Below are 27,909 nucleotides of genomic sequence, written 5' to 3' on the forward strand. Positions count from 1 at the left end.
GGTTCGATCGCTCTACCAAGCAGAGACAATTATTGCACCCAACAATCTCCTTCCCAATAATTGCACTCCTTGCAATCAATGTGAATCGAACCCGTGACCTTGACTCTGATACTAATTGTAGGACCGAGCGCTTGCCGTTTTACCAAAAGCTATAGCTGGTGGTAATGGGACAACTCAAATTTTTAAATCGCACATCAGCTCAAACACCACGGTTCGATCGTTCTACCAAGTAATAACAATTATACCATCCAACATAGAATAATATTTTTTTAAATATTTGATCGATAATACGAGATAATTTTACTTCATTATTACACATCGTGTCATGCGAATACTTTTGAGTTGTCGAGGTCGAAGAAAACATATTAGCGATTGATTTTCCATTGGTTACGATCTGGCAAACAGTTGCCGATTTAAATAAATAATATAAGAATTATATTACATTTTTTACTAAAAAAAATAGAGAGAATATTTTAAACTTTCGTAAAGAGAAATATTTCACTTCACCGCCCAAAAAAGTAGATACCAAAATTCTTATTCATCACGCAATATCTCTTCTTTATTAATTATAAGTGAAAGGAAAATAAATTTCACGTATCCACACGCTTTTGGCACCTTTCTTTAAATATCAAATTTTAATTTCTATTTTATATTTTACCTATTTATAGTAACGTAAACACGATTTTAGCTTTCTAAGAGATTCACAATTTTCAAATTTTAATTTAGTCCTAACGTATTAAATATCCTTTCGAAACTATGCCAATCACGGTCATATTAAATTGAAATAAATTATTTTGTTATAATTAGCTGTCAAATATTAATTTTAATTTCCAATCGACACGAATGTTTAACTCGAGACCAAAGGTTGCCCCGTGTAATTGAAAGAAGTATTTTTTTTAAGTCAGAGAGAAATTTGTTATAATCGAGTCTAAAAATCGAGAATGTTTTTTTGATATATTTATTAAGTTATTTCAAAACAATTTATACGATATTTAACATTTTCGAAATAACATAAATAACACATTAATATTTTATATGATATTTTAATTTTTAAGATAATTTATTTATCTTGATTTTTTTCCATGTATCCCTAAATATTCCCAATTAATTTATCTTTGCAAACATTTTCCTTTAGTTTGTTGGTAAATTTTTTTATTCAATGAGAATTTTATTTTATCAAATATTTTAATTGTTTAATATAAAAATAAGATGAATCTCGAAGAGTGTGTAAAATATTTAAGATAAGCCTAGTCGAATAAACTTTATGATTGTCCTAAATATTTAATAGTGGTGTATATTTACATACTTTATTAATAATAATAATAATAATAATCCATATAAATGACATTGAAATGTTTGTAACATAGATTTTATGAATGATAAAAATTTTACTGAGTCCAAATTCATTGGAAAAATAAATTAATGCAATCTTATTTTATGAAAAAGATTTTATCAGGTCCTCAACATCTCTTTATTAAAAATTGTAACCAAATTTTAAAACACAAAAATAATATGAGGCGATATCATAAGTTAATTTTGTGAGACAATTTCAAGTTCGACCCAATTTATACTATAAATATTATTTTTTATATTAAATTTTTTTTATATAGAATAAGATAAACTCGTTTTTTTTAAATAAATTTGTGAAATTTTAAAAATAAATTTGTGAAATTGTTTCAGAATTGATATGCTCTTTCGAAATTAATCAGTTAAAATCATTCCACGTATACAATATTGCGGGACCCACGGTACCATCTGGAAAATTAGTTAAATACTAAATAAAATCCGTTTTAAAAAGAAAGAAAAAAAAATAACACATAACAATGCTCTCGGCAACGGTTAAAGGAAGCTTCTTTGAAATTTCTCCTTTCACCCACTGTCTTGGTTCCATCATCGACAAGCGCCGCTGTGTTGATTTTATCGATTCCGCAGGTTTGAATCTCTTTAATTTCCAGTATTTTTGCTTCTTTCGATCTAAAGCGCCATGTTTTTGGTTGCTCGAAGCGAATGAAGTTGAGACAAAATGATAAAAAAGACGAAGTAAATCCATTTTCGATGACATGATTGTAGCTGCATTTGTCAGAATGTTGAATATGCGGCTTCTCGTTTTTGCAGTTTATTTGGTTTGACGGTGACCAGCAGTGTCATATCTCCTGCGACTTAATATAAATCGAGAATGAGCGATGAGCACAAAATGTCGCCGTACAGGCGACACCAGAACGACCTGGAATCCGGTGGAAGTCGCCGAGAGTATGCTGAGGATAATGAAGAAGGCTTGGGGCCCTTCGATATTTTCCGGACGAAAAGTGCTCCGGCTGATCGGTTACGTAGGTGGAGGGTAAGTTTATCACATTATTTCATCCTTTTTTTTGAAATTATTTGGTAAATTTTTTTATGTTACAATGTATGTGTGTGCGCGTTTACGGGTACTGCCGTAATAAGAAAATGAAACAAATTCAAAAAAATAAAATCTGCAATGATTGAGCTCGCCTGGACTAGCCTTGGAAGTTCGTGCGCCTGAGTATTTTTTTTAATCACTTGTTTAAAACAAAAAGCCCAAACGTGGGAATCAGACTCTGAACCGAAGAACGAGGCGTGCACATCTACATCCAAAACAACCAGAAAAAGATCGATTTCACATCTTTAGAATGAAGACGATGGAGAAATTGATGTTATCAAGAAAATGAGGAAGATCAAGAAGAATACAAATCTGAAAGTTATGAGGATTATGATAATTCGATGGAAGAAGATGAAATTCACGTTACTAATTACTATGAATTTATTAATTATTATTTTTTGTTTTGTGTGACATTGTTACTTTAAATATTTATATTTCAATATATTTATTCTAGGATAAATATATTTTTAAAAATTTATTTATTGTCCCTTGCTTCGGTAAGGCTTGCGCCTTAGGCTTCATGGCCCTTGACTCCTTGTGTGCCTCACACCCTTGACAACTATGTGTACATATTACCACTGTAGTATGGGTCATAGTCTATGATAAATCGTTAATCACGTCTACGCTTAATCGGAACTGAGAATAAGATGTGTCTGAGAATGGAACATTGCTTGAAGTGGGACAAATGCAAATTGAGAACTCTCATATCCGAAAGGGCACCTGACACCGAAAACGGCACAAAGCTTAAGCTAATTCAAGTGTAAATATATCCTTCATTTTGTGGGGGAGAAACAGTTGAGTCAAAAGTGCATTGATGCACATGGAACAGAACTTGCATTTTTTTATAGAAAGGAAATCCTCTTAGCCGGATGAGTGCTTGAGGTGCGAGAATGATCTCAGTTCCATCTTTGGTAACCTGGGTTATCTCAGCTTTGCTAAATAATTCAAGTGGTGGGTGACATTCCTCCCCTGATTCACTCCGTCGTAAATCCGAACGTGGTCATATCTTATATACTTTTAGAACTGACCCGGGTTTTTCCCTTCCCAAGCAGGATCTACCTTCTAGGAATAAGTCTCTCTCATAAGATGCCATTGGAATTTGAACTCCTGTCTTCTCATTACTCTCCTTATGTTTTACCATTGTACCAACTACGGTACCCGTGGGGCTCGAGAAGGAGCTCTTTTTACCTGGATGGATGGCGAGATGAATACATTACACGCAAATGGAATTGAAATATCTCTTCCCAGTGCATGATCAAAATGCTCGTTCTATCGAAAGAGTAGCCGAGATAGAATGAAATGTGTCGAATTATTAAAAGTTAGGAGAGGTATACGTAATATTTAGTTTCCTTTTTTATTAAGATTAGGATCCTAGATTTAGTTTTATTTTGTTTCTGATTTTATTCTGTTTCCTAGTTTGAGGATTTGATTCCGTTTTATTTCCTAGTTTGAGGATATTTCCTGATCTCTGCTCCTTGTATTTATACTCTGTTTGACATTAATAAAATTTAAGTATTCAGTTTATCAAATTCTTCATGGTATCAGAGCGACCATGGTAAAACACGGTCTCGCCACAGGAACCTCTTCGGAGGAAAAATCCGATATCCTTGAGCGGATCCCAACCCTTCCAATAACTCTCTCCTTATCATTCCTCACCGCCTTACAGGTCCGAACTACTTGCAATGGTCCCAATCCGTAAGAATGTTCATTTGTGGACGCAGGCAAAGAAGAGTACCTCACCGGAGAAATTGAAGCCTCAGCAAAGACTGATGCCAGCTATAAGAAGTGGAAGACGGAGAATCATTTAATCATGTCATGGCTCATCAATTCCATGAGTTTGGAAGTAGGTGAGAATTTCCTTCTCTACGAGACTGCTAAAGATGTTTGGGAGGCAGTCCGTGAGACGTATTCAAGTTCCGATAACACCTCGGAACTATCGGCTATTGAATCAGCCCTTCACGACCTCCAGCAAGGAGACCTCAGTGTTACCCAGTACTATAATGCCCTCACCAAACAATGGCAGCAACTTGATGATTTTGAAACCCACGCTTGGAAGTGTCCGGAAGATGGTCAGCGCTATCGCAAGATTGTGGAGCAGAAGCGCACCTTCAAGTTTCTACTCGGTCTCAACAAAGAACTAGATGATGTTCGAGGCAGAGTAATGAGTGCCAAGCCATTCTTGGGTCTTCGAGAAGCTTTTGCTGAGATTCGCCGCGAAGAAAGCCGCAAGAAGGTCATGATGGGCCCACCTTCTACCTCGGTTGATGGTTCTGCCCTCCTCGGGTCTTCACTCGGTGCTACTGGAGCAACTCAACAAGAGAGGCGTAAGTCACGGCCAACATGTGAGTCACTGTTCCAAACCAGGGCACACAAAGAACACTTGCTGGGTTCTCCATGGCAAATTTTCTGATTGGAAATCCTCCCGTCCTCCGATTGCCAAGCCCAACCGCGGCCTCTCAGTTCAGCCCTCAGGCGACCAGGCCAACGACAGTCTGTTCTCTCCGCAACAGATTGAAGCACTGCAACAAATCATGGCTGCAACCTTAGCGCAACATGGTACTGGATCTAAATCCACCAGCCTTCACGTTACCAAAGGTACAGAAGTTCTTGATCTAATTCCGCTCAGCAGTTCTCGTGCTCTTGGATTGTCGACTCGGGTGCCTCCGACCATATGACCGGCAACCGGAATCTCTTTACAACATACCAACCCAATACCGACTCTCTTCATGTTCGGATTGCGGATGGCACTAAGACCCGGATTGCTGGTTTCGGATCTGTACAAATTTCCTCCGACCTTACTCTTAAGTCTGTGCTGCATGTTTCTTCTTTGGATTGCAATTTATTGTCCATTAGTAAATTGACAACCGATGAACAGTGCTCGGCTAATTTTTCCAATAATGTGTGTTTTTTCCAGGAGTTGGGATCGATGAAGACGATTGGCAGTGCTAGGATGTGCTCAGGCCTCTATCTCCTCAATACAAGTCTATCCAGCCTCGAGTCTCGCTCCCATTCCTGTTCAAATACTAGTTTTGGTTTTCATATAGAGTCTGGAAGTGATGTTATGCGCTTACACTTTCAGTTAGGTCATCCAAGTTTCTTTTATCTTGAAAAATTGTATCCGAATTTATTCGTTAATAAAAAGTCGAGGTTTTTTCATTGTGATATCTGTCAACTTGCAAAACACACTCGGGTCTCATATAATCCTATCCCATACAAACCTTCTCAACCATTTTCACTTATCCACAGTGACATTTGGGGCGCATCTCGGATACCCAATATAAATGGAGCCCGGTGGTTCGTCACCTTCATCGACGATCATACCCGCCTTACATGGGTCTTTCTTATGAAGGACAAATATGATCTCGTCCATATATTTCCAGCATTTAACACTATGATCCAAATACAATTCAATACCCGTATTCGGGTTCTCAAGTCTGATAATGCCTGTGACTACTTCAACACCACCTTAGGATCATTTTTCACCAAGCAGGGCATTGTCCAAATCAGCTCTTGCGTCGACACACCGCAACAAAACGGGATTGCCGAAAGAAAAAACCGTCACCTTTTAGAGGTCGCACGTTCACTCCTATTTTCCATGAATGTACCGAAATACCTGTGGGGAGAGGCTGTTTTGACCGCTGCCTATCTTATCAATTGGCTCCCGTCCCGGGTCTTGCGGTATGTCACCCCTTTTCAAACCCTATCGTCCAGTTTCCCACATATTAATACATTATCATCTCATCTCCCACCAAAAATATTTGGTTGCACAGCTTTCGTTCACATCTACCCTCATTCCCGTAGTAAGCTTGATCCTCGGGCTACCAAGTGTGTATTCATCGGGTACTCCTTTAACAAAAAGGGATACAAATGTTACTGCCCCGTCTCTCGAAAAACATTCACAACTATGGATGTTAACTTTTTTGAGGATACTCCTTATTATCCCAAAACTGTCCTTCAGGGGGAGAAACAACCTACAATCGAAGTCCCGTTTTGTAAAATCCTTCTTGATCCCGAACCACCCGAGTCAACTACACCTACTGTCCCACCGAACCCAAACCCACCAGCTACCGAAACCCATGTTAGTCCACCCACCTCGCCAAACCTCCAAGTCTATACGCGAGGTCAGTGGCGACGAGGTCAGGGGGAGTGTGAAGCTCCAGCACATCCTACACTTGCCGCTGAAGATACCACTACACCGATCCCAATTCCGGAGACAACTACACTAAGCACTCCGACTCCAGCCCCTCAGAATCAGAATCTGGAAGACTTGCCTATAGCTCTACGGAAAGGTACTCGTACATGCACTAACCATCCGATTGATAGGTGAGTCTCCTACGGACGTTTCTCCCAGTCCTACCGAGCATATGTCACGAAGCTGGATAATATCTACATTTCGAATACCATACATGAAGCACTTCTGCATCCGGGTTGGGCTGAAGCAGTGAAATCCGAACTCACGTCTCTAGAAATGAATGGTACGTGGTCGATTACCGAATTTCCACCGAGTAAAAGAGCGGTGAGTTGTAAATGGATTTTTACGGTGAAGTTTAACGCTGATGGGAGTGTTGAGAGATTGAAAGCTCGATTAGTGGCTCATGGGTTTACTTAGTCTTATGGGATCGATTATGAAGAGACATTTGCGCCGGTTGCGAAACTCAATACTGTCCGGATCCTCCTCTCCTTAGCAGCGAATCTCGACTGGAAATTGCAGCAATTGGACATTAAGAATGCATTTTTTAATGGGGACCTAGAGGAAGAAGTGTATATGGAAGTTCCCGCCGGTTTAGTGGTTCCGAATGAACCAGGGAATAAAGTGTGCAGACTGCATAAGTCCATCTACGGTCTTAAACAATCGCCGAGAGTGTGGTTTGGAAAGTTTTCCACGGTGGTTAAAGACCAGGGGTTTGTCCAGTGCCAAACAGATCATACGCTCTTTGTTAAACATTCTCAAGATAATAGAATTGCCATTCTTATTGTGTATGTGGATGACATTATATTAACAAGAGATGATGAAGAGGAAATCAGTAGTATCAAGGCTACGTTGGCTCGGACGTTTGAGGTGAAGGATTTGGGACCTCTCCGCTACTTTCTAGGTATGGAAATTACCCGTTCAAAGAAGGGCATATCCGTTTCTCAGCGGAAACATGTACTCGATCCACTTAACGATACTGGGATGCTCGGTTGTAAACCTGCAAGCACACCAATGGTATCGACTCGAGAGGCCGAAGGTGTACCCGAAGGAGATCCCGTCGAGAAACAACGGTATCAACGGTTGGTAGGGACGATTGATCCACCTGTCGCACACACGACCGGACATTGGCTTCGCGGTTAGCTACGTAAGTCAATTCATGCATAATCCGAAGCAATGCCACATGGATGCAGTCTACCGCATACTTCGGTATCTGAAGAAGTCTCCTGGAAAGGGGATTTTATTTCAGAAACATGATGATCGTAACATCATTATGTTTTCAGATGCTCATTGGGCAGGAAGTCGTATTGACCGAAGATCTACTACGGGTTACTGTTCCTTCGTATGGGGAATTTGGTGACTTGGAGGAGCAAGAAGCAACCCGTTGTGTCAAGAAGCAGTGCTGAAGCTGAGTTTCGAGCGTTGTCCTTAGCCACGTGTGAAGGGATATGGATCAAAGAATGATGGCCGAATTGAAGATGATGTACCATGAGTCTGTGATCCTCAAGTGCGATAATCAAGCTGCGATTAGCATTGCTAAAGACCCTGTTCATCATGACCGTACTAAGCATGTCGAAATCGATCGTCATTTTATTGCCGAGAAGATTAAGAGTACCGAAGTATTACTGCGGTATACTCCAACTCGTGAACAACTTGCGGATATCTTGACCAAAGCTTTGATTGGTCTTAACTTTGATGAAATATGTAACAAGTTGGGAATGTATGGCATTTACGTCCCAACTTGAGGGGGAGTGTCGAATTATTAAAAGTTAGGAGAGATATACATAATATTTAGTTTCTTTTTTTATTAAGATTAGGATCCTAGATTTAGTTTTATTTTGTTTCTGATTTTATTCTGTTTCCTAGTTTGAGGATTTGATTCTGTTTTATTTCCTAGTTTGAGGATATTTCCTGATCTCTGCTCCTTGTATTTATACTCTGTTTGATATTTTTAAAATTTAAGAATTCAGTTTATCAAATTCTTCAAAATGTATGGAAATGGAACTAAGCTTGTCAAGTGGAAAATAGAGATTTCACCGTGCTGGATCAAAATGCCATAAAGTGAGCTGAACAAAACCAACATCTTTGAAACAAGCACAACACGTACACCATAATTAAGAATCAAAATATCAGTACAGCGGCACTCGTTTAGTTCCATCAAATGCCAAATTACAAAACAAAAACTCAGTGAAAATGATTCTATTGCCAGGAATCCTCAGCTTGCTTCTTGATCAAAACTTAATCCGATCACTATCATCAACTGATTCGAAATACAGTCATATATCAGGGAAAAGAATGGGTTTCCAACTCAGCCAGCACAAAGTTGAGTCAAAGCATTTGTGATTGAAAAACAACCTAAAAGTAAATAATGTAATGGCTTTAAATAAATTGAAAGATAAACTGGATTGTGCTAAAATAAAGTACAAAATATTAAAGTTTGTTGGCTTCATATGATTTTACTTAATATGCACGTGATCATATCATGAATATTTGTCTCGTACTATACACATAGAGGATCTATAGCAAACACTCACTTGTACTATAGATCACAAATGAGACACAAAAACTGAATTAATCTCTTCATCATGGATCCAGAAACAACATTAACTTGTCAAGAAGTTCAAAACATCTTCAATAATTGTAGAACTCAAAACAATTATCGGAATATCCATGATCCCTTCTTATTACATAGAAATATGATTAGAAGATGGCTTGATACTTATAATAATATGGCTTAAAAATACTTTACTTGTCAAGACCCATATCATGGTTGTTATCATGAAAGAACACAATTTTCCCAAGATTTTATAGCTTAGTCTTATAAAACAATTAATTGAAAGCTTTTAAAACAAATCCTGAATAATTGTGATGCTCAAATTTATACTTCATACTATCGTTCAACGCTTATACGAGGAGTTCACACCTGAATAGTTTTGGTTTAAGTTATGTGTAAGAACTTTAGCAAGATAGTTTAAGTTACGGTGTTATGAACTAATAATTTGTATTTATCCCAATATTCATTAAAATAGCTCATACTTTTAGATGATTATCTCTTAATTTCGTGCCTGAAAATTAAGTAAAATCTTATCACAAGTACTTTTTATCTATTATTATTATTAATTTATTATTTAGTAAAGCAAGATGGTTGTATGGTAATTATATTTGGTATATTTAGGTAAACTTACAAAATTAACCCCAACTCAATGAAGAAAAAACTAGATGCAATGTGCAACTATGTTGGGGATGATTGATTACTTTGCTTCGCTTGCACTGTCGGCAAAACATGCATTTCACTAATTGATCTTGTATGTGTTTTCGTATTTCTTTCGCCATGTTGGTCCATTTCGGCTATGCTACCTCTATCGTTTCACTCGATGTTTCTGGTTAACTTTGCTTTTTATGGTGGATTTTCTTTGAACAAAATTGCAACATAGTTATTTGCTTAGACAATTATAGGTTGTCATCTAATCACAAAAACAAACTAAATGTAGTCTATGAGGTTTTCATCCAAATGTGCCTAAATGACGAACCAATATTGAGAATTTTTCTCAGTTTAGATATATATCTTTCTGCTATTTTGAATGTCCGCATATCTTTTTTCATGGCTCCCAACTAGGGGTGTGAACGAAATGAATCGAATCGAATATTAGTAAAAATTTAAAGCTCGAATTTGGCTCAAACTAAGTATATTCAAGTTCGAGCTCGATTCGAAGCTCGAAATTTTAAATATTTTGGCTCGAGTTCGGTTCGTTAGGAAGTTCAAGTTCGATTCGAAATATTTGAACATATTTGCGGGCTATTCCAATTATTGCTTGGATATTTTGGTTCGAGAATGATGGTTCCAAAGCTCGAATGGTCCGAAAAGATCGAAATGTATTTATGTTTAATATATAATGATATTATAGTAATAAACTCGTGAACAAAATAATTTTGGCTCGAGTTCGACTCGAAGAAATTCGAACATTTTTGAGTTCGATAGATTCAAATATAAATCAAATATTTATCGAGTCATCTCAAATAGCTCGCGAACCAGATCGATTCATTTACCATCCTACTCCCAACTCCCTGTAGTTGTTGGGTTTACTAGCATGTATAATTTTTTACCCGATAAAATACAATTTCTTTTACGACTGCATACCTTGTAGATGTTGTGAATCTGCCAGATAGAAAAACATGACATAAAGGTAAAGCTCTGATTTAGTAAACGCATACTAAGTGATTTTTTTGACGATGTAGGTGATTTATTTATTTATTTTTGACGATATACTAAGTGATTATTTGATGGTTAAGTTTGCGGAGTTTGTCAACATGGATCACTAATTATGTTTTCCGGAAGCTGATATTTCCTCCATTTATTCAACCTGATGTCGTTGATCTTATTGATAAAACTTTGGTACACTGTTATACTAGTCAATAGAAAACCAGCCATAATGCTTCCTTTTCTTTGTATCACTCGTTGATATATTAGTGGAAGATCAACTGTCTTAGCCAATGTTTCTAGGAAGCTCTGGCTTTGTTTGGTTTGCTTTCCAGAAAAAAATATTTCATCTTTGGAAAGAAAATCTAGCATGTCATCCTATTTTCATATTCATCCAAATAATATGCTTCCAACCATTTCACATATCCAATCTAATCATTATTTTTAATTTTATTTTTCATCACTCGTAAATATTTGTACTTTTTATATCATATTCTACTTCTTATATTATTTTAGAATTTTAAAATATCATGCATAAATAATTCAAGACAATTTTCAAATTCTGCAATCTTCAAAAAACACATTTCCAGGAAACACAATCCAAATGTATCGAGTTAAAATCAAACACTACCTATGTTTTTATAATTAATACTCCCTCAAACAAGGATGAAAACGGGCCATGAAGGACAATAATATATGCTCAAACAAAGAGGCATTAGTGATTGTCTAATTTTCGCATGCTTGTAGCATTTATACATCTTTTGCAATTTTTTATGACCTTCATTTGGTTCTTATCTGTGATTTACTTCTTTTGCCAGTATGGATTTTCAACCAGGTTGTTACATTTTATCTTGTTTAATTGTGCTTTAGTTTGACTTTTTTGTGAGGCCAACAGATGTTTTGGGGGTAATTTTATTTTTGTTTTAATCTTATTGTTTCCTTCCAGCAAGCTGCACTTGTACTGAATGCTTCTAGGAGATTTCGCTATACTCTGGATTTGAAGAAAGAAGAGGAGAGAAAGCAGTTGATTGCTAAAATCAGAATGCATGCCCAAGTCCTTCGAGTAATCATATTTCAATTTTAATTGGTGCATTAATGATCATTTGTTGATTATTAAACATGTCTATATATAAATGTCACCAGGCAGCAGTTCTGTTCCAATCGGGCGGGCAAGGAACCAATGGTAATTATTTTTTGCATTCCATCATTCTAAGTTCTTTATTCAGTAAGCAACTGTGGCTGTATTATACTACGCGCCGTGCCACCTTTGTCATGATTAATACATAATCCTAACCTTGTCTATATGAAAATGGCTTTGGTTATTGTTGGCATGATTCAGCATGTGATTTTTTATAATCATTATATTGGTGAAGTTCGAAAAGTAGGCTGAGCCATAATATTAAATTTTTTTGTTGCATTTTCCTGTGGATTTGTACACGTTGAATGCTTCATGTGCAATTGTTTTGGATATTTTTTGTTTCTGGATGTGATCTCGACTTATGATGGCCCACTTGTGGAGGATCAATTTGTAGAATCACTGTTCTATCACGAATGAAAATTCAATCATTTTTCTTCAACTTTGTTCCAGGAACTCCAAAGGAGGAGGTACCTTCAAGCCCAACTAGATTTGGGGATTTCGGTACTAGTGCTGAGGAACTAGTTGCATTGTCCAGAGAGCATGATCTTTCTCTTCTGCAGAATATTGGAGGGGCAAGTTCAAAACAGTTGCATCTTAAATTTCATCTCTGAATAAAATTTTGTGCTCTCTTGATAAAATATTATTCTATGTATCTTGATTTCTTTTTTCTTTTCTTGTCATCAGGTTAATGGAGTGGCTGAGAAATTGAAATCTGATCCGGACAAAGGTATACCTGAAGATGAGACTGACCTGGCGAATCGAAAAAAAGCTTTTGGATCGAACACGTATCCTCGGAAAAAGGGGCGTAGTTTTTGGGTGAGACTTGGATGTTAAAGCAATACTTTGCATGGTTAGTACATCAAAATGCTTCAATGATTACTAAAACTTATATTTTGGTTTGCCTGACCCTACAGAGGTTTGTTTGGGATGCATGTCGGGACACGACTCTAATCATTTTGATGGTTGCAGCAGCAGCTTCTTTAGCTCTAGGTATAAAGACTGAGGTAAGGTTAAGAAGATATATGTTTGTTATTTTATAAAGTAGGATTGTTGTTTGACGTGTACATGTATATTATTTCTGCTTGCATTACAATCATTTTTTTTATTATTTGGTAACTGCAGCATTGCTTGCGACCTTTATCTCGTCTTGTGGTTTGTTGTGGTCATTTCGTTATAAACAACAGTGGTGTGTATGAAAACATTATTTTAATACTGTATTAGATATTTTATTGGCGAACTTGATTATTTTTTAAATGATGCCATAATTTTAACTGCATACTAAAGTAATAAAAATCAAACTGAAACTTACTTGCCTTTTATTTTGTTGCAAGAAATATATTAGTGACTTGCTGCTGTTGATCCAACTGAGGTTATTTTATTACAGTAGTTTTGATCTTGAAAATATGATGTCATGAATCATCACGCTCACGTATTCAATCATGTAGGGGACATTCTGCGGATGTGTGATGGGTGCATGCTTGTCGTTTAATTTTTAGGTATAGTAAGAGTTTATTCTTATTTTTAGGGCATAAAAGAGGGTTGGTATGATGGAGGAAGTATTGCGATTGCAGTTCTTATAGTCATTATATTCACAGGTATGCCAGTTGTGTATTGTTTTTAAAATATGAACTGTGTCCAATTGTGGCTGTTTTACTTCATTGTTCTTTTTGTTTGCTTGATTTATACTGATGATAAATATTATTCCTAAAAAATGCATGCTTTACAGAATAATGTTATGCGGTAGGAAATATAATGTAGGTTGGATGCTGGATTAAGCCACTATTTTTACTGCTTCCAGTTCCTGCTCTAGCGTATTGTTTCTACTTTACTAGTAGACCAAATGGTAAATTTAAGGGTGAGAAAGGTCTAAGGCAAGGTGATCCACTTTCCTCTTTCCTGTTTAATCTGGTTGTAGATGTGTTTGGTAGATTGATTGATAAGGCCAAGGCAATGAACTTATCCAGGGACTGCAAGTAGGTAAATGATAGCCGTCTGCATTCTTTGGTGGAGATACTGAAATCATTATGCCGAATGTCAGGACTAAAGGACAAACTGGAAAAACACGTCTTGTTGGGCCTTAATTGTGTAGAAGTAGAAGTGGAATTGTTAGCTAGAGAGATTGGATATGTAAGGGAGATTTGGGCCATAAGATATTTGGGGGTTCCACTGGATGAAAATCAAATGAAAATTTGATTTTGGGAACCTGTCTTGTCTAAGATGTAAGAAGTTAGCTAGTTGGAAGAAAGCGTTTTGTCTAGGGGTAGATCAACTCTGATTTCAGCAGTGCTGAATGCTTTGCCAATGTATTTCATGTCTCTACAAGAGTCGTACCTGTGGTTTTGGAGAGGACTATGAAGGATTTTTTATGGGATCGAGCTGATGGAGATTTGCATTGTCATCTAGTTGCGTAGGAGCATGTCCGTAAACCGAACATAAGAGGGCGTTTGGGTATCGAGAACATTTGTTTGAAGAATAAGCTTTTTGGGGAAATGGTGATGAAGGTGTTTCTGTCGAGGATGAGTCGTTATGGAAGAAGGTTATAGTGAACAAATACGGGCTACAAGATAATGGTTGGGACGCTGGCTTAGCAAGAAATGTTACACATAGAATCCCATGAAAGTTTATTTCTAGAACTTATCCGGCATTTCATTAGTTGATAAGGGCAGTGGTTAACAAGATCAGATTTTGGGAGGATAGGTGGTGGAGGGATTCGGTCTTTTAAGGGTCTCTATCTTTCTTTATTTTGGATTTTATCGATTCATAACAAGCCTATTTCTCATTGTCTTCCATTGGAAGAATTATCTTTCTTCTTTTATATCTTGGTATTTGCATTTTCGGAGGGACTTGAGAGATGAGGAAGTTAATGAGTTGAGTTCTTTGCTAAGGTCTTTAGAGAGGGTCAGGTTGATTGAAGAAAGTGTAGATATAAGGGTTTTGGACAAGGATCCTTCAGGATTTTTCCAGTTAAATCTTTCTATAAGTCCTTTCTGATATGTGATTTTCCTTTCTTTCATCTTTCTCATGTTATTTGGAAAACACCGATCCCACCAAATGTTCAAGTATTCTCGTGGAATGTGGTTTTGGGTAAACTTCCAACTTGTGATATTATGCCAGATAGGTGGCCTACTTGTGCTCTTTGTCCAAATTGATATGTGCTTTGTGGGTAAGAGGTGGAGACTCAAGATTAAATACTTATTCATTGTCTTTTCACGAGCTATCTTTGGCTCAGAGCTTTGGAGGAGCTGAGTTTGGTTTGGGTGGTTCCGAGATCTATGCGCGAACCTTTTGATGCAGATCTTGGATGTGATCTTGATAAGAAGGGGTATAATTTTTTGGATTGTGGTATTTCATTTTATTTGTTGTGGCTGGAGTGGAATATAAGTATTTTTGACAATCTAGAAGAATTAGTTGAAGAGTGTTGAGACAAGATTAAGATTCGGACATGTGGCTGGATTGGAAACATTTAGAGTTTAAAAATTTCTCGATCTCAGATTCAGTGAGAGATTGCAGTCATATTTGTTTTGATATGATCAATGCTTTTGTTTTTCTTTTTTTACTTTGCGTATTTGTTGTCCACTTTTTGTAACTACTATATTTAATTATTTAATATTAATATAATATCATTTCCTATATAAAAAAATGTCTTTATATGCACGTAATATTGTCGACTTGTTTATGTTGAATGATCTAGTGGATTTGGAATGGTGAATAGATTCTTGACCTCTGTCCACATGTTTCTATACTATCTACCATCATATAATTCCATTTAATGAATGCTGTAAAAATGTAGGTGTTTTTAGATAAACCGTTCATCTTGGTTGGGAAAGTCTGTTTACCAGATAGTAGCAATAATATTTAAGAAAGTGGTGGAAGTCTTTAATCATTGCAACAAATTAACGTAATTTGCATCCTTCAATAGTTTATTTCTTTTCTGGCTGTTGCTACGTCGTACTTCATGTTTCTATCTGCTAATTTTATTGATATCTCAACAATTCCGAGTTTTAAACTTTTAATTGTATCATTTCTCGCATTGTTCATTTTTTACCAAATGCATGATCACAAGGGGCACTTAATTGCTTTTATGAATGATAGAAATATCTCTAACTTGGTTGTGTCAACAACACAAAGGGGAGCATTCCCGGATGGACAAAATAAAAAAAATAATTTGTAGTAGGTATCGAAAACTATTTTTGATTACGGGCCAAAATTTTAAAAAGTAGTGTAGTTATCAACGTTTAAAATATATTATTACAGCTATGATTCTTTATTGTGATAAAGCAATTCAAAGGATCATGAGAAGATTTTGACGATAATATTACACTAAATATTTAAATATTCTGAGGTTATATTTGAAGAATTGCCCGAGGAGGTTAATGAGCTTTTAAGTAGAAAGTTGGCACATTGTAGGAGTTAGCACAAATTCGTGAAATTACAAATTCCTGAGAAATTTGGAAGAGAGGAGGATACAGGTTTGTAAAAGATTTGGAGTATTTCTGGAACAATCAGTTAGTGACTGAGAACATTGTTTATATGACATGTAACCTGTTTTATAGTGCGGTGGAACTTCAGAATAATGTAATTTTTTATACACTCGATTTGCTACCAAATAAATTATTAGGAACAAATTTTGCAAATGAGAGAGGCATGACTTTAAGAAAGGGAAACATTCCTTTTCCAATAATAATGCAAGTCCAGTATATTTCATCCTTCAATATCGTCAACTTTAAGCAGTTGGAAAACATGCTACATTTAATTCTTTGCAGCTGTCAGTGATTACAGACAATCACTTCAATTTCAAAATTTGAACGAGGAGAAACAAAACATACAGATGGAGGTTGGTATTATACAGATAGTGCCTCATGCTTGTTACTTTTCCTTCTATTTTTCTTACGTTTAGTGGTTTCCTCTTAGGTTGTTAGGAATGGACGGAGAATTAAAATTTCAATATTTGAAATAGTTGTTGGTGATGTAGTTCCCCTCAAAATTGGAGATCAGGTAAATAAGAAGATATGTTTCTCTGCTCATCCACTTAATATTCCCTGAAATATAACAGTGGAAATGTTTCTACATGAGTATTTTGTGGAAGAACGTGAGCCTGGAGGTGGTTTATTCAAATTTTAATTTATTTTGACATCACTTTCATATGTACAGATTCCTGCAGATGGACTTGTAATCGCTGGACATTCCCTTGCAATTGATGAATCAAGTATGACAGGGGAGAGTAAAATTGTAAGCTTCATAAGATCATATACTCTATTTTGTGGTTGTCCTAGCCTTCTATGATCTTATCATTCGTCAATTGTGTTCATGTTAGGTCCACAAGGATTCAACTAGAGAACCATTTCTTATGTCTGGATGTAAGGTGGCTGATGGATATGGCACCATGCTGGTAATATTCTTGTTTTTTGACATCTCTTACCTGCTATTTTAATCTGAGAATTTTCATATATATAATGGAAAAACTCAATTTAAGCATAACAGTGTTTCTCTGAGAGTTGCTAAACATGGGGAGTCTTTTGTCTTTCCTATTCGCAAGGACATATTCTCCTGGAGCACATGAAATCTAAGATGCATTATTATATGCTAGAATCTTATCGTCACTTCCTTGTGTATTACTTATTTTCTTGGCTTTAAATCGGGAAATTTCTTGATGGTCTTTGTAAATTATTACAGATTGCATGTGATTTTCCTGAAGTAAATATTCTATTACAATCTTCGATGAAATTCTATGTGGCAATCTTATAGTGTGTTGAAATGCTGCTCTTTTTTTAGGTAACAAGTGTGGGTATTAATACAGAATGGGGATTACTCATGGCAAGCATATCAGAGGACAATGGTGAAGAAACTCCCTTACAGGTAAATTTTTCGAAATTCTTGAAAGTTTGTTTTGTCACTGTAGTTGGTTTCTGAATCACACTAAATTACTTGTTACTGAGTTTAGGTACGGTTGAATGGGGTTGCTACATTCATTGGCTTAGTTGGCCTCACCGTAGCTGTACTAGTTCTGGGTGTTCTTGTGGCCCGGTAACTTAATTGTGAATTTAGTATGCGCGATCTATATTGCCATCATTTTCCTAGTGGAAGTTGATATGTCAATTTTAATATTTGGTTTGCGCAGATTTTTTTTGGGGAAAACCACAAATCCAGATGGCAGCAAGCAATTCATACGTGGAAAGACTAAAGTTGGTGAGGCGATCGATGGATTTGTAAAAATATTTACTGTTGCGGTATGTATTCATCCTACTTGTATTTGGTTTAATGTACGTCATCTGTATATTGTCTAACATATGAATACAATTTTCTAGGTTACCATAGTAGTTGTAGCTGTGCCAGAAGGCCTTCCATTGGCTGTAACTCTGACGTAAGTCTGAGAATTGCTGTTCTGTATTCCCTTGTATCCTGTATGATGGCCACTGGGTGAAAACAAGAATGACGATGGTAACACCCATACGTTGCTTACCTGTTATAGCTCCAATTGTTGAACAACTTAATACAAATCATAAGTTGGCCTATTATTTTTCATGTTTCCATGATACATTATTGCTATCCACATCATTTGATATGTTATATATCGCTGTTTTTAGTTTTCCATTTCAATGGAAGGCGTTGAGGGCTATTTCTCTTTATAATCATATTTAATTTATATATATTTGCGTTGTAGGCTTGCGTATTCAATGAGAAAAATGATGGCTGATAAGGCACTGGTTAGTATGTGTACTATCGATTAATGTGATGCTAACCATGTTTCTTTTTTCTTATCCATTATCCAATTATTGTCCCTGGATTATATTAAACATCTGAACTGCAGGTTAGAAGGCTGTCAGCCTGTGAAACAATGGGTTCTGCAACTACTATTTGTAGTGATAAAACTGGTACCCTAACTCTGAATCAGGTAAGTTATCAACTTGCCTTTTGTTTCCACTTCTATTTTGGAGGGCGAACCTGGGATGTGGGTGGGTAAGGTTCCTCTGGTTGTGGGATGATTGGAAATATTTTGGTCATTTTCTTTGTTTATGAAAATCAATTTTTTGGGTTCTGTACAGATGACTGTGGTCGAGGTGTGTGCTTGTGAAAAGAAAATTGATCCTCCTGACAATAAGTCACTGCTTCCTCCTACTGTCATTTCATATCTTATTGAAGGCATTGCACAGAACACAACGGGAAGTGTATTTGTGCCTGAGGTATGTTGCAGGATGATGAAATTTGTAAATGATTGCTTGCTTGTTTTGTACTTATGTTTTAATTGAGAGCTTAACAAAGAATCTTGTAACACATCACATGAGTTTCATCGCTGTTTCATATTGTTGTCAAAGACGTGCTCTATTTTGTGCCAGCAGCTTTAAACACATGAATTTGGCGATGATACAATGGTTTTCGGGTGAATAATAAAACATGAACCCATAGTCCTTTTAAGGAGTATATTATAACACTTGAGCTGTACAGAGAAGCTTCTAACGTATAAAATTGTCTGGACAAAATTTTGATTATCATCTGTTCAGAGGACTGTTGTGACTGTACTAGCTGTGGCATTAATTTTGTTTGACTTACTTTTATGTGTTAAGCTTGCACACTTACTGTTGCTGGTTTTCGACAGAGTGGTGGAGCTTTTGAAGTTTCTGGATCACCGACAGAAAAGGCCATTCTACAATGGGCAGTGAATGTAATAATCATTCCTCTTCACCGGTGAATAGTGTGTTACTCGTTTGATCATTTCATTCCCGTTTATTTTGTTATCATGTAGCTTGGAATGGACTTTAGTGCTATACGATCAGATTCGGTGATAATTCATGCTTTTCCGTTCAACTCAGAGAAAAAGCGTGGTGGTGTTGCACTAAAAGTGGTAAGTGTAGAATCTTTTTCAGCTGGTGCATTTTTACCGCATATGTATCCTCTTTAACTTGAAGAGCATTAATACATTTTCTGTGTTATGAGTTATACTTGTTATTTTTTGTTATCTATTTATGTAGCAGTAATTGTGGCTGTTTTGGCAGTCGGACTCTGAAGTTCGTGTGCATTGGAAAGGGGCCGCAGAAATAGTGCTGGATTCTTGTAAAAGTTACATTGATGCAAATGACCGGGTGACAAAGATGGACGAAGATAAGGTTTACCAGTTTGCTAATTTTCTTGGTTTCAGCTTGTTCTAAACCATTTCCTTTTCTTCAAAATGTGTTTACAAGAATTTGGTTGCTCGAGCTGGGCGTGAAGAATATTACCTAATAATGAACACCAATCTTTAATATTACCTAATAATGAACACCAATCTTTATCTTCAAGCAAAGGACTGCGTTTGTACCAGCTAATTTAGTACCAGCTATTAAAGGACAGTGTTTGTTTTCTCTAGTTGTCACTTTTCAAGAAAGCAATTGAAGATATGGCTGCGGGAAGTTTGCGTTGTGTTGCTATAGCCTATCGTCCATATCCACTGGAGAATGTCCCGGCTAGTGATGAGGAACTGGATAATTGGCAGCTACCTGAAGAAGACCTAATTTTACTTGCCATTGTTGGTATTAAGGTGTGTGTCGTATTTTTTTGTATGGATATCAAATGAATGGTTCATCACATGAAATCCTCCACATGTATAAGCATGTTTGTGCTATCAAGAAAATTAAGATATACTGTTTTAAAAACCTCTAATGTGTGTAATCCTTTGTTGTGTAAGTTGGCATGTGTGGTTATTGGAACTTCTGATGTGTGTAATCCTCCACACAACACATGATCTATGTAGTTTTGCATGAAGACTGACAAATACAAAGCAACACTAGTTGGCAAAAACTCTTATCAATATTTCTTAATGTTGAATATGATATTATCTCTTTATATAGGTGAAAGGTTTTGATCAACATGGTAGAAATCTTTCATGATTGAATCACAAACAAAACTATATTAAAATATGTAAAGCTTTTATTGCATCAATCTTAATCTTAATTATAAAATGTATTATTTGGTTTGTTTCTAGTTTATTTTTTAAAGTGTGGTTTGATCTTTTCTTTGGGCATGCTAATTTTCAATTTTTTGCAGCTTTCTTTTGTCATTTCCTTTTTGTCCGTATCATCGATAATTTCAACATCTAATGCACACAATGCTTTTCATCCTGAAATTTCCCATTTTTCTCCCTGTTTACATAAATCGATTTGTTTTATGCATATATTTTAAATGTGTATTTGTTTATGGTAACACATGTTGGATGCAGGATCCTTGTCGTCCAGGTGTAAAAGATTCAGTTCTGTTATGCACTAATGCTGGTGTTAAGGTATGCATTAATGTCAATACACATGCCCATAAAAGACATTACTTTTTTTCTTGTTTTGTGTTTTTCTTAGTTGTGGATTAGTACATGTATCACCATTCATTTGTTATTTAATTTATATGTGATTCTGTAATATCTCTTCTGTGACATTAATGCCTGCCTAGTAACCTGCTGCAATTTCCATCAACAGTGAGCCACAGAACCTATGATGGTTTCTGCTCGACATGCTGCTGCCTACAATCTTCATTGAGCTAGTCTAAATATACTCATCTAAACTTCAGATCATTATGCTAATGTGCCCTGAGCCCATGATGGTTTCCATTCAACGCACAACCGCTTCAGATCCTCCTTGCGTTGCTAAATAAGCTGATCTTTACTTCAAAATTTTTAGACAATTGTGCCGTGAATTAAATGTCATGAAAACATGAAAGAAAGAATTCTTAAAGTAACTTAAAGTGCTCCCATTCAATACTTTATTCCTCTATCCAAGGGCACAATGGAGGAGGGAGCTGAGCTCACTGGACTGCTGTCCCCCTTAATTCACCATAGCTCCATAAAAAACAAATGGTTCCTTTGCCTGCGACTCCTCCCCTTTTTCCTGGGCTAAAATATGAAATTATTAAAGTTTTACAGTTCATGTTAAACAAGCACAATCTTCGTTATTCATCCTCCAATATATGAGTGAAACACTATGTTACGTGGCACAATCCAAAGTCACTACTCTTGTATTACCGCAAAGTTCTTGTTCTTAATTGATGTTTGTGGTTGTCTATATTTTTTTAATGTTATTCTAATTTTTTGTTGTATTTTTTTCATTCAAACTGAATCATAGGAATGCACCCTTGAATATGGTTCTTGAGATTCCCACAAACATACTTAAGTACTTACAGCCTAATATCAAAATCACGAAACTGCTTACTTTTGCTGAAGATTTTGCTAGAAATATTTTAGACTTTCTTTAACATCTAAACTTCATGAGCTCCTCATATTGTGATTTCAAATGATGAACAATTCCATAATTTTTATTTATGAGTTAAATGGCATAATGCTAAATTATAATAGTTCCTAAACATCCTGTGGCTGTGATAGCCACCTGAGTTTTGATGCATGACTGTTTTCACCCTGCTAACTCATTGGTATTTAATTTGAATTGTTGGTTTCCCTTTCCAATAGTAATGCTTATATCATTTTATTTGCCTTTTCACTCTTGATTGCTCAACTTATTAAAATTGTGTGTTTGGAGATACTTTTGAGATTGACTAATCACCCGGTTAATGTGGTGTTGACTGTTAGCATATACTAATAATCTGTATTGTTAATTGTTGCTTTCGTTTTATTTTTCCTTTTTTCATCGACATTTCTGTATTCAGTACATAAATGCCTTTTCTGTGTACATAAATGCCTTTTCTGTTATTGCTCAAGCATGCATGATTACAGTTTGATGAGCTTGTGCAACACTTGAGTCACGTCATCACTTATGTATTAGTTCGTTCTCTGCTCCTGTAGTTCTTGTTATGTAACTCGTTCATATTTTATGAATGGTTGGCCTATATATTTTCTTTCTTGCTTATACCTGGAGCTTGATACCTGACACAATGTTGTGATTATTGTTTTAACCATTGTATAGGTGCGCATGGTCACTGGAGACAATCTTCAAACAGCAAAAGCTATAGCTTTGGAGTGTGGGATCTTGGGGTCAAAGGCAGATGTTGTTGAACCTAATATTATCGAAGGAAAGGTATTCCGTAACATGACTGAGACACAAAGAGTAGAAGTGGCCGACAGGATTTCGGTATGAGCTGAATTTTCTTTGTGCTTAACATGATGGTTCTATACCTCTGATTGTTGAGGAGGTGGTGCTGATAACTTCTTGTTTTGACCTTGTAAAGGTGATGGGAAGGTCATCACCAAATGACAAACTACTGCTTGTGCAAGCATTGAGAAAAAAGGGTCATGTTGTTGCTGTCACAGGAGATGGCACTAATGATGCTCCTGCACTGCACGAGGTCTGGTTTTCACTTCCCAGTTTTATCTGCACATCTTATGTTTTAGACAAAGGAAATCTTAGCTTGTGAAAGCCACCCTTTAATGGGTAGGTGCTGAACTGTGTTAGTTCCAGTAAAGCTCGCTGTAACTTTATTAATTTTTTTTGCTGATTTGTCGAAATCAATATAACAGATAGGTGATAGCATTTTCTTTTGCTAACCAGACATGTTAATAAAATTATAAAAAATCAATACATATTATTTGGCTCGCCAATGATAAAAGTTTTGCTACACAAATTTTGGATACACATCGAAATGTACTACGCTCGTAAATTTCACTGTGTTACCAGTAGACAGTATTTTATTTAGACGCAAGGTTGCTATGCTCAAAATAATTCTGTTTGTTTTTGGGTTTTGTTTTTCTTATTCAGTTTACTTGACCTGGTTTATACTTGTATGATGATGCAGGCTGATATTGGCCTTGCTATGGGTATCCAAGGCACAGAAGTTGCTAAAGAAAGTTCTGATATCATTATATTGGACGATAATTTTGCTTCTGTTGTAAAGGTTAGCCTATCTCTCTCTTATGTTGATGCTGGCAGTTGTGCAAGTACTGAGTTTGATTCTTACGGAATGCTCTTCTCACTTTTAGCAATCTTGTAGTAATGCTGTCATATATTTTTGAATCTGAAATCACTGCGGTTAACCTTTGAGCAGTGTCTATGTACTATTCATTAATTGCTGCCTGGATGATGTGTACATTTATGATGGTGCAATTGTCTCCGTCCTTATCACTGGTAGTTGTATCCACTCCTGGCACTGGTTTGCACGTTCATAAAATTTTAGGGATGCGATGAAAAGCTGTATGTTCTGCAGTAATTGAGATAAAATTTGGGAAATCATGAATCCATTAAAGTTTTTCATTATTTAAGCAAATTATTCATTGATTTCGGAAGTACTAAGAGTTTGCATAACCAACTTTCTTGGGTGACAACTTTTGCTATTGTAGCTTGTTTGGCCTTAAAACATTAGAATTGAAAGTCATGTCAATAATGCAAAATTATATCTAATTTTTATATCAATTGCAGGTTGTACGATGGGGTAGATCTGTTTACGCCAATATTCAGAAATTCATACAATTTCAGCTGACAGTTAATGTGGCAGCTCTGATTATCAATGTTGTCGCAGCAGTTTCTTCTGGTAATGTTCCTCTCAATGCAGTGCAGGTTTGAAATCTCTCTCCTTCCCTCTCCATTTATTTGTTTGCATTGGTGTCCTCTGTCTAGCTTTTGCTTTCATTAATGTACATAACAGTTTTCAGGTAAACATTAATTATGCTTTCTGATCTTTTTTCTCCAGCTTCTTTGGGTAAATCTTATTATGGACACTCTAGGAGCTCTTGCACTAGCTACAGAGGCTCCTACAGATCATTTGATGCATAGAGCTCCAGTTGGTAGAAGGTTAGAAATGTGTATTAGCCAGAGTTCTGATGCTCATGTTTGTGTTATTGAAAAGTGGGTTTCATTTTTTGAATGATGACAGGACTGGTCATCCCTGTCCACCAACCATTATGCATCTTACAAATGCGGGAATTGAGATTGTATAAATGGGATCTTAATGTTAATATAAAGAATTATGATGTTTATATTTTTACTACTTCAGCGATTGACATAGTATAGGATCCCTTGATCTACGCATTGTGGCCTTTCTCAATAGTCCATTTATTTTAGACAAGTAATGGTTTCTCCCTCGCTTCCAAACCTATCAATAACCTTAAGAAATAGTTCACTGTATCTGGAAGTCGAAGTATTCTGTCTATCCTTTATAAATAATCTGTTAAAAGCTTTCTGTGAAAAGGTCTCATGCCAGTTGATAAAGTGAATTGCGTTCTTTTGTCATCCTGCAGTTGGGAATTTGGATTTATGGAATATCAATTTTGTCTTAATAAATGTGTTTTGGACACATATTTCTAACGCTTTCATACTATTTAATTGTTAATGTGGCATTTTGATCTTCCTGAATTATATTTTATATGCATGCATGAAATGTATTATTTAAGAAGTCATGATGTTATTAATTGGTTTTTTTGGAAAAAATGATCATCTGCTTGCTAAAATTGGTTAATCCAAAATCTTTGATAACTATTTTTGATTATAAAGGTTGCATAATGAGATTTCCATGTTCTTTTTATCTCAATCCGTTGCCAAATTTTAGAATTTCTGGATGCATTCAGTAATTTGATTTATTTTTTGAATACCTACTAATCAAGAAATACTCTTGTTTTAGGGAACCTTTGATAACCAATATCATGTGGAGGAATTTGTTAATTCAGGTATCATTTCCTTTTGTCATGACCATGCTAATTGGATGGTGAGATGAATAGCTTTTGGTATTTTTGAATCGCAAGATGGTACAATAAATAGATTTATTTTTTCACCCTTCCTCTCACGTTAAGCTAGAGACCAGTAAATTTGTGCCTAGAATGTAATAAGTAATAACCTAGGTGTACACGTACAAGTTGATTGGTATCAAGCAACAAAGGACATATAATAGCTACTTAATGAAATTTAAGGGGTCATGAATTTCCAATCTCTTGACTCTGATACAATTTTGAAATCATCGAACAAAAACTAAAGCCATGGGAGGTGGTATATTCGATAGTTAAATCCATTCACATGTATGTTTAATTTTTGTCGTAATTTAATCCACGTGTGTTTATTTTTTGTCTTAATTTTTCTCATCGGATTATTTTAGGCTTTTTATCAAGTCACTGTCCTCTTAGTTCTCAATTTCCGAGGAAATAAGATACTGAATCTGGAACATGAGACCAAAGATCGTGCTTTCAAAGTAAAGAATACACTAATATTCAATGCATTCGTCCTCTGTCAGGTATGTTGACAAGGCTAGTAAAAAGATTTATTGCAGCTTATGCTACTTGAGTGTTGGAAATGTATGGACAGGTGGAATATGGCTATCTACCATGACAGGACATTGAACATACCCCAAATATACCGTTTGTTTTGGAAATCTGTTGCTCTTTATTTTAATGGTGGCTGATATTTATGTGAAATTAGCTAGGAAAACCTATTTGATTGTGATTGTGGGAAATATGCTCGTTAGATAATTCTATCAGTTTTTTATATCTCCTTATTCCTATTTCATAAGGGTGAAAGGGTATTGATTAGACAGTAACATTGTGGCACAAGCACAGCGAGCAGGTTGCAAATTGTTCAGCCATAGACATCTTGTCACATATCATCTTGCGCCAGTTCTAGTAACTTGAGATCTGAAATTAGGAAGGATGAAAAAAAAAATTGTGAAATTGTGTAGAAAATTTTATAGAACATGGAAGTTATCAATGAATTCAGTATTCAAATCTTACTGAACCTAGGTCAGACAAGAATTATGTTTATTTAGGTAAAATCAATTAATGAAAAATCAAATCAACAACCAAACTCAAACTATAAGCATCTCTATGCACGATGAAGATTTGTACGGCCAGTATTTCTGGTGACTTGTAATGGCAATTTATATTATCCTCAAAAAATTGTGATGTTTCGAACTGAAATTCTCTCAATCTCTTATAATTGTAGATATTCAATGAAGTTAATGCTCGAAAGCCCGATCAGATCAATGTTTGGAAAGGAGTCACTAAGAACCATCTCTTCATGGGAATAATTGGTCTCGAAGTGGTGCTTCAGGTATTCTTTTTCTTCCCAAATTAATAGATAACTGCCTTATTTCCTTAGTGAACTATCATCTTCACTCTTGTTTTATATTTAACATCTCTGTATATATACACTTTCTTGCTATCCAGGTCATCATAATCTTTTTCCTGGGGAAATTTGCTTCAACTATACGTCTAAGTTGGAAACTGTGGCTTGTTTCTATTGTCATAGGTTTGGTCAGGTCTGTATATCATTGCCCTCACTTTCGAGTTTCATGCTTCTTCATTCGCAACATATCTAAAATGCTAGGATCAATATCTTTAGTTGCAACACAGATAAGATCCCATTATCAACTTTGCAATATTCATGGGAGCTTATGTTGAATGTTACTTATTGATTACCAGCTGGCCTCTTGCTATTGTTGGAAAACTGATTCCTGTTCCTGAAAGACCTTTTGGTGAATACTTCAAGAAGAAATCCCGGTGATGGTAAATCTGAGATATCTTTGGTCTTAAGAATCGCCTTAAAAAACTGTTTCAATTCATTAATATATGTATTATATCTCTATGGTTTTACAGGTTAATGACGAGGGATCCTTATAGAAATTGCTGTGGTATATGCCAGCTCAAGTGTTCATAAAGATAGTACAGACTTTACTAACTTTACAACGGCAAGTTTCTGGTCTCTGGGTAGCGGAGTGGCCTAATCTTTTTCGTGTGAATAAGTACTACTATTTTCTAAGTTAATTCGACAATTTTTCTTGGTAGTATGTGAAACGAGCCACCGCTGGATTTTTAGTTCTGGAAATCGACTGTTTCATTCATTGGTGTGAAAAATGTATGATATTTGTTGCTTTTTGGTTGAACATTTGGTGGCTTTTAATGTTTTGTTGACGCTGACAATGTCCATAGGACTCGAAACAAACTTAAAATCGACCATTATATATTTGGTGATTGGTGTTCGTTTATCTTGTGCATATAATAAACAAGATAAGCTGTATTTAATCTAGTCTAATCTGTAATGATCATGGACCTTAGGTTGACCCAACATGAGTCTCATCCATACCCATACATTACCACTGTCATG

General features: G+C 35.9%; 1 protein-coding gene across 1 annotated transcript; it reads left to right on the top strand.

Annotated features, from left to right (window-relative positions):
• The first annotated feature begins 1,801 nt into the window (after nt 1-1,801).
• On the top strand, nt 1,802-27,682 carry LOC142529812 (calcium-transporting ATPase 10, plasma membrane-type-like). Its single transcript, XM_075635461.1, has 35 exons — nt 1,802-1,932; nt 2,116-2,338; nt 11,732-11,848; nt 11,929-11,968; nt 12,374-12,495; nt 12,608-12,739; nt 12,838-12,927; nt 13,449-13,518; nt 16,687-16,757; nt 16,835-16,918; nt 17,075-17,152; nt 17,238-17,312; nt 17,696-17,779; nt 17,865-17,947; nt 18,042-18,150; nt 18,229-18,284; nt 18,585-18,627; nt 18,732-18,815; nt 18,967-19,104; nt 19,518-19,583; nt 19,665-19,763; nt 19,915-20,025; nt 20,265-20,435; nt 21,114-21,173; nt 22,798-22,962; nt 23,060-23,176; nt 23,624-23,722; nt 24,244-24,381; nt 24,515-24,615; nt 25,442-25,487; nt 25,910-26,044; nt 26,749-26,856; nt 26,973-27,064; nt 27,228-27,311; nt 27,402-27,682. Exons 2-34 carry the CDS (start codon nt 2,177-2,179, stop codon nt 27,307-27,309), a joined length of 3,228 nt encoding a protein of 1,075 aa, XP_075491576.1. The 5' UTR covers nt 1,802-1,932; nt 2,116-2,176; the 3' UTR covers nt 27,310-27,311; nt 27,402-27,682.
• The last annotated feature ends 227 nt before the right edge of the window (nt 27,683-27,909 follow it).

Source organism: Primulina tabacum, chromosome 16 (genome assembly GCF_025594145.1).
Source record: "Primulina tabacum isolate GXHZ01 chromosome 16, ASM2559414v2, whole genome shotgun sequence".
Classification (NCBI taxonomy): Eukaryota; Viridiplantae; Streptophyta; class Magnoliopsida; order Lamiales; family Gesneriaceae; genus Primulina; species Primulina tabacum.

Bases quoted from the DNA above. Each gene is read 5' to 3' on its own strand.
- LOC142529812 (XM_075635461.1), top strand. From the start codon at position 2,177: ATGAGCGATGAGCACAAAATGTCGCCGTACAGGCGACACCAGAACGAC. The intron at 2,339-11,731 runs GTAAGTTTATCA...GTTTCCTTCCAG, and splicing joins ATCGGTTACGTAGGTGGAGG to CAAGCTGCACTTGTACTGAA. The intron at 16,919-17,074 runs GTAAATAAGAAG...TCATATGTACAG, and splicing joins CCCTCAAAATTGGAGATCAG to ATTCCTGCAGATGGACTTGT.